This window comes from Panthera leo, chromosome F2 (assembly GCF_018350215.1).
Source record: "Panthera leo isolate Ple1 chromosome F2, P.leo_Ple1_pat1.1, whole genome shotgun sequence".
Taxonomy (NCBI): domain Eukaryota; kingdom Metazoa; phylum Chordata; class Mammalia; order Carnivora; family Felidae; genus Panthera; species Panthera leo.
The window spans coordinates 38,231,374-38,244,006 of NC_056695.1; the positions used below are offsets into that span (position 1 = coordinate 38,231,374).

At 37.2% G+C, this 12,633-nt stretch overlaps 1 protein-coding gene across 2 annotated transcripts in view; it reads right to left on the reverse strand.

Annotated features, from left to right (window-relative positions):
- The window catches only part of PIP4P2 (phosphatidylinositol-4,5-bisphosphate 4-phosphatase 2), a 52,150-nt gene continuing 39,517 nt past the window's right edge, over window positions 1-12,633 (reverse strand). For both annotated transcript variants that reach the window (XM_042924080.1, XM_042924081.1), the window contains 2 exons: window positions 1,667-1,757; window positions 1-839 (listed from right to left, as the gene is read on the reverse strand). In XM_042924080.1, the coding sequence (XP_042780014.1) occupies window positions 696-839; window positions 1,667-1,757 (235 nt within the window). In that variant the 3' untranslated portion in view covers window positions 1-695. The remainder of the gene's footprint in view (window positions 840-1,666; window positions 1,758-12,633) is intronic.

Genomic DNA, 12,633 nt, shown 5'->3' on the forward strand with positions numbered 1-12,633 from the left:
TCTTTGAGAAAAAACATTTATCCAACATTATCTCCAACTGTGGACAAATAAATATTTTCATTCTTGTATTTTAAGTTACTACCAAAATATTGTATCTTTCTACAAACAACAAAAAACAAGCATACAGTATCTAGAAATGGTTTTTATCTGACAAGAATGTCAAGTCTTTGAAGGTACACTCAATTGTTTTTCCTGAATAAGGTCACTATGATCTTAGGTTAAAGTTACAGTAAGCAGTTCAAGCAAAATGCATATTGCTTAGATTTTAAAGCAAGCAATTTTGACACTGTTTAATTAAAACGTGAGTATAAATGTGAAGCTATTGTAGAAACATTTATAAATACTCCTTGGGAATACTCACAGATCAGCAAGTAATGGAAGAACTGATTTAAAAATAATGAAAGGGCGATGTTATATGTAATGTTTGGTGACAAATCCAAAAATACCTTTAAGAGATGTAAAAGAACATGAAGACACAGTTTTATTATTCGGAGCTTGAAACCCTAGCAGCAAAACAAACTATTTGCATATAATGTAGTGCAATGAGCATTTGTTCATAAAATACTCGCAAAGTCTTGAAACTTTATACATAAACCAGAATGGGATCCATTAGGATACATGATTTAAAGATGTCCAGAGTAGCTTATCAAGAACTGCTAGATACTCTCACCTGCATCACTGAATCATAAGCGAGCTTACGCAAAACTATGTTCTGGATAACTCACTCTTATGGCTCCCCAGTAACAAGCTCGGATAAGACAGATCAAACCTAAGAGATAAGCAATTGCCCAAGAAACATAGGTTGCATGAAATCGCCTTGCAAAGTCTTGGGTGCCAACCTAAAATAAAAAGCAAATACAGTAATAAAAGATCAAAAACTTTAAGCAAATATTGCTTAGAGAACTTGTACAGGCTTACATGCGATTTTTATGAAATCTATCCCGGAGGCCATAAAATCCCTATGAACTATGAGTTGTCAAATTTGTTGACTATCACTGACAGAGTAAATTTTAATAAGACAATACTGTTAGTTACATTAACTATAAATTTTATGAAATAAACAAAAAAGCCCACTTGATTATGTTATTCCTTTAAGTATTTAAATCTGTAATCTGAACTCCGTAGTGTTATACGACACAACAGGAGTGTTTAAATAATATGGGACGAGGGGACACAAAGGAGCATGGGAAGTAAATGGAGACAAAAAAGATCAGTAACTCCTCCTTCTCCTGGGACAGAATAATCCTCATGCCAACTATGTAGCTTCAGTCTCCTCTAAAAATAAGCCATCCCCAAAATGATAATAAATGTGTGCTTCATAGAAACAAAGAGAACGGTTTTTCAGAACTTCGTAGCTGATTGAGTATTGCCTTTGCTTTGGCCACGGCACTAAATAAAAACAGTGGCCTTCTGTTAAACGGGTGGTAAGGTCCCCAACGTCAACAACCTTTAGAGGAGCCCCAAAAGACTATTTCGCAGGATGGGCAAGCTCCATTAAAAACAGGCCCACGGAGTGGGCTTCAGATTGCCCACAGGCCTTCAGAAGCTTCCAGGCCTAATATGCTGGGGAGCTCTTTGGGGATCATTGAAGGTTCAGGCCTCATCAATTTACTACTGATAAAGTTGAGAAGAAAGAATTCTAACAGTGAGGTAGAGTAGTACTCACAGTTAATCCAACTCCAATGAAAATACAGATCATTCCAATGGTAATATATGCACAGCAGCGTCTTCGTGGGAGCGCACTACCCACTGAAGAACTGAAAATTCATGATAGCAAAAGAGAGCATTATTCACACGCAGATTCTCCATTTCATCTCTGTGAGTTTGCTTCTGTGGCATTAGTGACATATGTGCTTCCATTTATTTCTCCCATTTGAGACAAGAACATGTATAAAAATGTCATTTTTAATGAGTTAATAAAATCATAAATGGTAAATTATATTATATTAATTATATAATTTCTATTCTATCCTATTATATTGATTATATTTCATTATTGTGGCTTCAAACAAAGTTCAAGTCTTGGTTATTGACCGTATCCACAAAAGGACAACTATGGTCAGTAATGATCTTCCAAGATAAAAATAGATTTCAAAAAATGTATTCTAAGATGGAAAATACATGCTATCTTGCAAATTGCACTTGATTTTTTGCAGTTATAACAGTTACTATATTTACTTTAGAAAATTTGGAAAACAGAGTAAAGAATAAAAAAGATAAAGGCAATTACCTCTAATCCCATTACTTTAGTCACCTAGTATTTTGACATATTTTCCTCCAGCCATTTTTTTATTTTTTATTTTTTATTTTTTTTTTGCAATTTACCAACCTAGCATAAGTATTTTTCTGTCATTAAGTATCCTCAAATTGGAATTCTGATGGATGAATATAACATAAGTTAACCAATTCTTTGCTACTGGATATTTAGGGTTTTCATTACTGTAAATAATGCCAGGTAAACATCATTTAAGAGCATTCTCCTTGGTGTGCCTGGGTGGCTCAGTCAGTTAAGCATCCAACTTCGGCTCAGGTCATGATCTTGCAGTTTGTGAGTTCGAGCCCCGCGTCGGGCTCTGTGCTGACAGCTCAGCCTGGAGCCTGCTTCGGATTCTGTGTCTCCCTCTCTCTCTGCCCCTCCCCTGCTCATGCTTTGTCTCTGTCTCTCTCTCCAAAATAAATAAACGTTTAAAAAAAAATTTTTTTAAGCATTCTCCTTAGTTTTCTTTGTTTTCTCAAGATAAATATTTAGAATTAGGATTACAAGATTAAAGAGATTTAGCTTTTCAAATCTTTTAATACATACTCCAAGAAGCCTATGGGAAATTCATAAAAGCATACACTATTATCATACTTCTCAACTGAAGTTTTAAATCCAAAAGTTTTTAGTTATTTACACTTCTGATTTTTGTAATGTTCAAAATGATACGAGCACAGCAGAGATCACACAGCCAAATTAGCACTTTCTATTTTTCCTAAGCATAAATATATTAACACATATATAAGTGCTCAAGGAATGTATGCTGAAAAAACGAAATACAGAAATACATTACTTGCTAGGCACGCTTTAGAAATTTGCTATTCCAAACAGGTTAACTTTGCAGAACAGAAAAATGGTTTCCTTTAAGTTCCAAACATTTTTTAAAAATGTTATGACTATCACTGCAAATATATATCACAAATATTCCTGAATTCTTGAACTGAAACATAAACGTCTGGATAACCTGAGGTCATCGTCAGCATACTATATGTTGCTATCTAGAGTTACCAGGGCATATGATTCATTGCCTTTATGTTATATTTAGCCTTAGACTACTTTTGGTTTTAATTCTTATGCAAGCGTTTGGTGGTTTGCCCTGCCTTTATACCTCACAGCTGGCTATCATTTCTCATTTACCTGTGTATCGGCCTCTTGCAGTGTAATCTGCCATGGATTACAAACCAACTCAGTTTATTAGAATTATATATTAAATAATTTAAAAATTCTGTATTAAATAAATCAAAAGGTTCTAAGTGAATATTGGAGCAGCTCTTCTGTGAGCTGTAGTACATTAATTTCAGTGCATGAATTCTCCTTGGAAAACCCATGCTCATTTTTCATCACCCAATTTACAGTCACTACCTCTGGGAAGTCTCCCCCGGAAAAAAAAATAACCTATTGCTACTCTACACCTCAAGTGCCATGTTATCGCCAGGATAGAGCAATGACCAACAAGCACCTATTGCATAGATTGAAAAAGCTCAAACACATTTATTACACAGGTGGAATCTGTATGCAATATGTATTGTTTTGCATGTTGTTAAAACTTTGTATGTGCACATGCTAAAGTACACATTTGTGACTTGCCCTTTTTTGTTTGCTGAATACTCTACATGAGACTCTTCCATACTCATACGTGGATATGCAGACATCTAGTTCATTACCACAGAAGTGCCAGTTTACTCATTCTCCCTATTGATGGAGAGTCAAGGGTTTTTTTTCCTTAACTTTTTGCTATTATAACAATGCTGCTTTGAACACTCCTTTATATTTCCTACATACATATGCAGGAATTTGTCAAACATCTTCCTAGGAACAGAATTGCTGGGTTGTATTGTAGACATATCTTCAACTTGAATAAATGCTAAATTTATATACCTACTCTCTTTATATGAGAGCTTCCAATGCTCCTCCCACATCAACACTTCAACTTGGTATTGTTTCCATGCTTGACAATTTCATGGGTGTGAATGGTATTTCACTGCGGTTTTAACATATATATCCCTGATTTCTAGCAAGAGAGAACATCTTTTCAAACATTAGCTGACTACTGGTTTTCTTTTTCTATTAAGTGCTTGTTCATATTATCATCTCTTTGTTTTGGGCTGTCTTCAGCTTACTGATTCACAGATGATATTTACATAATCTGCATACTCTTCCAGGCAGCTATATACACTGTCTATATCTTCTTTTAGCCTATTTTTTTTTTAATCAGCAAGATTAACCTTTACTTAAAAAACAAACAAAACCCAGGGGGCCTGGGTGGCTCAGTCGGTTAAGCATCTGACTCATGACCTCAGCTCAGGTCATGATCTCACGGTTCATGGAATGGAGCCCGCATGCAGGGCTCTTCTCTGACGGCATGGAGCCTGCTTGGGATTATCTCTCCCCCCCTCTCTCTGTAACTCCCCTACGCACACTCTCTCGCTCTCTCTTTCTCTCTCAAAATAAATAAAAGTAAACTTAAAAAAATTATTAAACAAATAATTTAGAAATATTATGAAAACCCATGAAAAGAAGACTCACATGGGTTCTAAACCTGATTAAAACACACTTCAGAAAGATTGTTAATGCTAAACTTCTGCCAAACGATGACCTTAAAGTGCCAAACACAAAAGAATCTGTTAGGACCGTTTCTCAAATAGGTAATCTGTCCCTGGCTTGGCCATCTCTCCTTTAACTACACGCAAAGTTCTGCTAAAAGTACACATTTTAGTTGATTGTAGAATTACAACGTAAACTAAACAGGTTCTTGGTACTGACAGTATGTTACCAAGGTTTTTTTGTTTTGTTTTGTTTTGCTTTCATCTCCAAATCCAACAATTGGTCACAGAGGTCAAGTATCATCAAAGTTCCTTTGTGGGTTCTCGATCATGTCCGACTCATCCATCCTTCGGGTACAGGAGGGGCTCAACAGTTTTCAAGAGGCAGGAGCCTGAGGCCGTTTAAGACTCAGATGTTACAGGATTGTGAGGTGAACCCATCTGAATAAGGACTTGATACAGCCACTGGAGGAGAGCGTGCAAGTGGATCTCAGTCCAGCAGGGGGTGCTAGTCACACGCTGGTGCCAGTGTCCTGCTCCCGGACGCTTTACAAAGCTTATGCGCATACATACTTTAGTAACCTCATATACTGTCTCAAAGCCATGCTTCACAGACTGTGCCAATAACTGAGTGAAGTCTTGGCTATTAAAAAATTTTAAACTACATCCACCAGGGATCTTGCAAACAGCAATGAGGTGAAATCCGTGATAGCAGTGGCAGTTCCAACTTGGTACAGTTGGTGAGGATTCTGGCCTGTGGTTTCTAAAATTCATTTTTAATAACATCTTTGGATAATGAGTTTTTATTCATGAAATCAATGTAATGTAAGGTAATTCTTTTTTTTTTAAATTTTTTAATGTATTTATTTTTGAGAGAGAGACACACAGAGCGCGAGTGGGGGAGGGGCAGAGAGAGAGAGGGAGCCACAAAATCCGAAACAGGCTCCAGGCTCTGAGCTGTCAGCACACAGCCCGATGCGGGCTCGAACTCACGAACTGTGAGATCATGACCTCAGTCGAAGTCCGACGCTTAACCGACTGAGCCATCACACGCCCCATAAAGTAATTCTAATATAGTAAAAATTATCAACATTTTCAAGTTTGTGCTTTTTGTTGCCTTGTGTAGGAAATTCTTTCCTAGCTGTCATAAAAATATTTTTAAAGTCTTCTAAAAGTATTAGAGTTTACCTTTTCATATTTATGTCTACAGGAGTACAGTCCTTATAATTATCCATTTTTATTTTACTTATTTTGAAGTTATGTGGTGCATACAAATTCAAAATTTATGTTTTTTATGAAGTGACCATAATAATAATTCTTTTTACCCTAAAGCATATGAGATACTTAAGTACCTGCTAGAATCCTATCATAGAGACATCCAGAATACAGTAGCTTAAAAAAGTTTATTTCTCTTGCAGAAAAGAATTCAAAGGTAAATACAGCTTAGGGTTGGTAGACAGCATGGTTCCATGATTAACTGTCATTGCCAGACGCAACGGGTGACAAGGCTCCTGCTGTAGGTGACTTTTTCAGTCACGTGGAAGAGTGGAGAGAAAATTAAGACAAGTAGTTTTGCCTTTCAGGAGAGTATAAGGAAGCTGCACTCATCACTTGTGTCCGTATTCCATTGGCCTTAACTTAAATACATGGCTACAACCTTCTGCAAGAGAGGCTAGAAAATATGGTTAGCTGGGTGGTCAGTTCCTCTGATAAAAGGAAGAGAACAGCAGTCCGCTCTTTTAACTAATATTAATATTACTATTTTAATGTTGGTTAGTGTTTGCCTGGTATATCTTTCCTTTGCTGAGGGTTTCATGATTTGATCTTTTTCCCTCCTTTAACTTCCATCCTATGCTCCTGTATTTCGTGTATTTCTTTTTCAGATTGCACAGATGGGCTTCAGTCTAGTCTGATAATTTCTGGCAAGTCTTACTGATAAGTTTAGTCTAATTACACATATTCTGACAACTGATATATATATCTAGATAGATAGATAGATATAGATATAGATATAGATATATATGGATTATTTCTGCTCTTTTGTTTTCTATGGTTTCTGTATTTTCTATGCTTTTCTACCCTCTTTTCTGGATTTCTTGTGGATTAACTTGGATTCTTTTAGTTTATTTTCCACCTACATTTAGAAAGGCTTAGGTTTACAATTTATTTCTACTAACTTAGTAGTTGCATATAAAATTTTAACATACCTAACATTTAAAAACTAAAATCATTTAGTAAATCTACCTTCCCAATAAATACAAGAATCTTAGGAAGTTTTAACTTCAAATATTTGCTCCCAGCTTACATGTTCTTGTTCTCCAATATTTCAGTTCTGTTATGGGGCACCTGGGTGGCTCAGTCAGTTAAGTGTCTGGCTTTGGCTCAGGTCACGATCTCAAGGTTCATGAGTTTGAGCCCTGCATCGGGCTCTGTGCTGACAGCTCAGAGCCTAGAGCCTGCTTTAGACTCTGTGTCTCCCTTTCTCTCTGCCCCTTCCCTGTTCACACCCTGTGTCTCAAAAAAGAATATTTTAGTTCTGTTGTATTTTTATTTCTATAAATTAATCAGCATTAATATTACCATTACTGTTATTTTTGCTATTTTATTCAACATTCTTGATGGCTGTTTGCAATGTCTCCGTTTACCTTTTCTTCTTGCCTTGTAGAACCATCTTCTGCAATATTTTTCCATTTTCCCTAAATTACTTTTTAGCAGTTTCTTCAGTGAGGATATCCAGATAGTAAACGTTCTGGATTTTTTGTTGTTGTTTGTTGGTTCATTGGTTCTGCATTTGAAAACACTTTTATTTTGCCTCCATTATTCTATTATGGTTTAGATAGTTCTATAATACCAGTTTGATAGTTAATTTCTCTTAATGAAGTATTTTTAAATTTATTTTTTGGCTTCCATTGTTGCTGTTGAGATATTTGTGGGCAAAACTGTCATCCTTTTTATAGTAAAAATCTGTCTTGGGCAACTGGCTCAGCTGGTGGAGCATGAGACTTTCGATCTTAGGTGTGTGAGTTCAAGCCCCACACTGGGTGTGAAGATTACTTAAAAAAAATAAAATCTCAAAAAAAAATCTCTCTTTTCTTTCTTTGATTTTAATATTTTCTATGTATCATAGGTTTTCTGCAATTTCACTATAATGCATTTGCTCCTTTTGCATGGATTTCATTGTTCTCTTCAAATCCAAGGGCTTGTACCTTTCATAGATCTGAAAATCTTCAGGGATTAGCTCTTCAAAATGCCCCACCCATCTCATTCTCTGTTTTTGCCTTCAGATATATTTTGAATGTTCTCATATACATTTCTCCTAATATTACTGTCACCTCTGTGTCCCTGATGGATTCTGGGTAATTTCCTTATCTCTATCTTCTAATCTACAACGTTGGTTTTCAGCTTAATCTTCTGCTTAACCTGTCTACTGCATTTTAATTTCTGTAACTTTCAATTTCTGTATGTTTTATTGTTTCTTTTAAATCTACCTGGTTGTTGCTTTTGTTAGGTAAATGTTTTATTTTAAGACAACTGTAGATTCATAAGCAGTTGTAAGAAATAATATAGAGAGATCGCATGCATTTTTGGTGCTATGTATCCAGTGGTAACATCTGGCAAACTACAGTACAGTATTTATGACGAGGATATTGACACTGATACAATCCACTGATACTCAGATTTCCTTCTTTACCTATACTCATTTGTGTATGTATGTGTTTAATTCTACACAATCTTATCACATGTGTGGGTTTAAGTATCCATTACCACAGTCAACATACGGAACAGTTCCAACACTACAAAGACCCTTTCATAACCATACCCACATCCCTCCCACCTGCCTATTGTCTGTACTCACTAATCTGTTCTCCATTTCTAAAATTTCACCATTTCAAATGTTACATAAATGGAATCATACTGTAGGCAACCTGGTGGGACTTTTTTTTTTTTTCACTCAACATAAATTCCTCAAGATTCATGCAAGCTGTTGCATGTGTCAATAGCTCATTCCTTTCATTGTTAAGTAGTATTTCAAGGTAGGGAAGTACCACAGTTTGTATAACCATTCACCCATGGAAGGACATCTGGGTTGTTCCCAATTGGGGTCTATAAAGAATAAAGTTGCTATGCAAATTTGTGTACAGGTTCAAGTGTGTGCTTGTTCATTTTTTTATAGACTATCTGTTTTCTAATTTCTATTTTCTTAAACATTTTACACATGGTTATAACACATTCTATAACTAATAATTATATGTGAAGTCCTTGGGAGTCTAATTATACTGTTTGTTATTGATGCCGATTCTGCTTATAGGACCTTGTTTCCTCACGTGGTTGCTAAATTTTGTTGAAAAATTTTGGTAATCTTGGTAATCTTAATGTAAGAAAGCCATAAGAATGGTTTAGGGGTGGCTTCATCCACAGAGAATTTTCACTTGTCTTTCTTAGGCTCCCTAGAATGAGGCAAACCCTAAACCACTTTAAGTTGATTTCTGGGACTGGGTTTTCCTAGACCATATAAAAGAGTAAACTATAAGGCTCAAAGTCATTGTTCTTCTAAAACCTCTACTTTATAATGTTCCTTTCCTGGTGGATTTTTTTCCTGACTACTCTTTTCATGGACCATGAAGGACTTTCTCTGGGGACAAAAGATGGTATTCCAATTCTCCACTTTCTGCAAGGCCAAGGCCTTTCTCTTGTTCTTCATCTGAACATGGAAACCCAAGGCTGTGGACCCCTACTATTGGCAAATACTCTCGGGATATTCAAAATGACAATCCTGATTGCCATTTCCTCTTTATTGCTGGTCCCTACGTATTTTCTTAACTTTCATAGGAACTGAGCTATGCCTTTAAAAGGATGTTTGGTATAATTATTAACTAGTCTTTCATTTTACTGAATGTGAAAGTCAAGAGACTCTAATATGCAAAATATGGACACTGAATCTCCCAAAAGGAAAAGGTCATGCAATACTTCCCAAACATGTAACTATTCACTCTTCAAATTATTAACCTTCCCCTTCACAATATTCCCCTTATGGGCCACGGGCAGTATAAAGAACATGTAGAAAATGAAGGCAATGCCAAGCAATGTTATTTACAGCACAATTTTCAGAGGAAGTCACCAGGGAAGGTTTTATTAGGTGAGGCTTAAGGACAGGATAAGATGTGGATAGATGAGAAAGTAAGTAAGTCATTTTAGCAGGTAACAGTGGCATTGTTCAGGTATGAACAAAGTAAGAATTTTGTTCAAAAAACAAGCAGCAGAATAACCTTTCTTCTCGAGAAGGTTTCTGTAGGAGAGTAGGAGAGGAGAGCAGTGGAAGCAAGGGCTGTATGAGCTAATATGTAAAGTTAGGTAGGGATTTTCCAGATTTATAATAATGAGAAAGGGACTAGCCAGGTCATCCCAGGCCTAGCAGGATGAGGATTAGGGACAGAAGCAAGAAACTCTATTGTTATATTTATAGAAGTAGAAGAATTTGTTGAAGTTGGCCCATAGTGGGTTGTGTGTAAAGGTGCATAATAAAGATAATACTAGGGAAGTCAGGCAAATACCTAAACCTGGAGGCAAATACCTAAACCTTGCTAAGAAAATTGGAGTTTGATTTTGGATTTTAGGCAATGGGCCTACCCTATAATAATCCATACGGTGCATTTATGTCGATAAGTAGAATATATCCTTCCTCAGGATAGTTTATATGCCACATATATAGACAAACCTAGGATAACAATGAAAACAGCACCTCGTTGTGAAGTATACAACTTGCACAACTGTATGCCATGACCGTGAATTTCGGAGCTACGAAAACATGTGAAGACAAAGAGTTTAAAATCACATTTGTATCTGGGGTCATTCTCTAATAGATGGATAGAGAACAGCGAGACTGAAGGCCAAGAGATAAATTACAAAGCTATGATCACAGTCCTGGAGAGGGACCTTAAATGCATGAACTCAAGCAAGAATAGTGAGAATAAGAGAACAGAATTGAAATGTCAAGAGACAGAATTGACAGGGAACAGAGTTGCTTCCATTTGGATATGGAGAGTAAAGATACATTCGGATTTCTGGCGTGGTCAGCTGGGCAGATGGGATAACACCCATTAGTATAATATACTCACCAACATACAAGGAAACTTAGTAGAGTGGGGTAAGGAAGTTGGATATGACCATTTGAGATGCCTGTGGACACCCAGGTTGAAATAACTACAGGGAAAATAGCGAATACAGATTGTATATCTATATCTGAAGCTCCAAAGAGAGATCTGGGGTGATTCAGTGGCATTTTGGTTGCGATTTCACGGTACACAAATGGCAGAAGAAACTATGAGAAAACCAGGATACAGTGTAGTCAAGTTGCAACCCGCGAGAAGAGCAATATTTAACAACTTGGAAGAGAAAGTGAAGTCAACAAAGGAGAGAGCAAAGCAGTGTTTTCAGAAATGGGAGGAAACCAGGAAAAAGTGGTACCTGGACTTCACGCAAAGAACAAATTGTAAGGAAAAAAAGATGATCAACAAGAACCAAATACTCACTACAGAGAAAACAAACAGGATGGGGACTGAACAGACCTATTAGAATTTGCAATGGAGATGTGAATTTTATCAGAACAAATTCAGTGGCCTAGTGGGGATGATGGCTAACTGCACTTCACTCCAGAGCGAATGGGTGCCGTGATTAAGGGAAGGGAAAAACATGGAGAGGAAGAGACCCCCTCCCTGTGTGAAGAGGAAACGAAGGGCAGCGTACAGGCAGGCAGTGCAAAGACGAGGGAGTTCACAGATAGGTTCAGTCATATCGGAGGCAGAAGGCGACTCATCTGCTGAGGCTGCGAGAGTAGTAGCGTGAGGGATGGGAGCCTAAGAGGAACAGTAAATATCTGGAGATCATTATTTTGGAGAACGGAAGAGGGAGTTAATGAGGGACACTTCCAACCGGAGCATTAAGCCAGGGTTTTGTTGAAGTGTAAAGCTATACTGTTGTAAAAAGATAACCAACACAGAATTCTTTCAGCTGCCAGTTATCTTGGTAAAGGAAGGGAGAAGTCATGGCCATATTGATCCAGGATCAGTAGTTTGAAAAGTGGATGGCTCTGAAGTTCAAGGGATGAAGACTCAGCCAATCTGGCAAACCTAGACTGTCTTTGTATCTAGTATGTTCAAAATGAATGTAGCATCTTTCTTCCAGACCTAGTTCTTCTAGATGCTAGATTCCCTATCTTAGTGAGTGGTTCTATAGCCCCTCAGATATAAAGCCATCCTTCAGCGCAATCTCTCTCTTATACCTTCACATTCAATCCTATTTATTCCATTTCCTTAATACCACATCTACACTTTGACTCCACTGTGCCTCTGCACAGGTAGCTCCTTCTACAAGGAAGCATCCTGCAGTCTCTTTCACATCATTCCCACTCATCTTGAATGACTTACTTCATATACCCCCCTCCTGGAAGTCTTAAGTTCCCTTTCCCTCCAATCTGGGGTGAGGGCTCCTGAGAACAGAAAAGGCAGGGTGTATCTCTTCCAAAGCACTTAAACAACTTTATTCTAGTTGCCTATTCTCTTCCCTACACCCACAAGAATAAGTTCCCCGAAGGCAAGGTTACATCTTTTATTTCAAGCACGCAGTACCTGGTGCAGGACTGTTTACTGAATTCACGGAGAATTATAAAAGAAAGCACTAAACAGCAAAATGAAAGAGATTAAGAGTCCACCACTATTTGAAACATCAGGAGGTGATCCACAAAGGAGTACATCACTGAGACAGAGAAATGACATTCAGTGATAATCACCGTGGATTAAACCGCCGTCTCTCCCAGCCTGAGGACGGTTATAATGA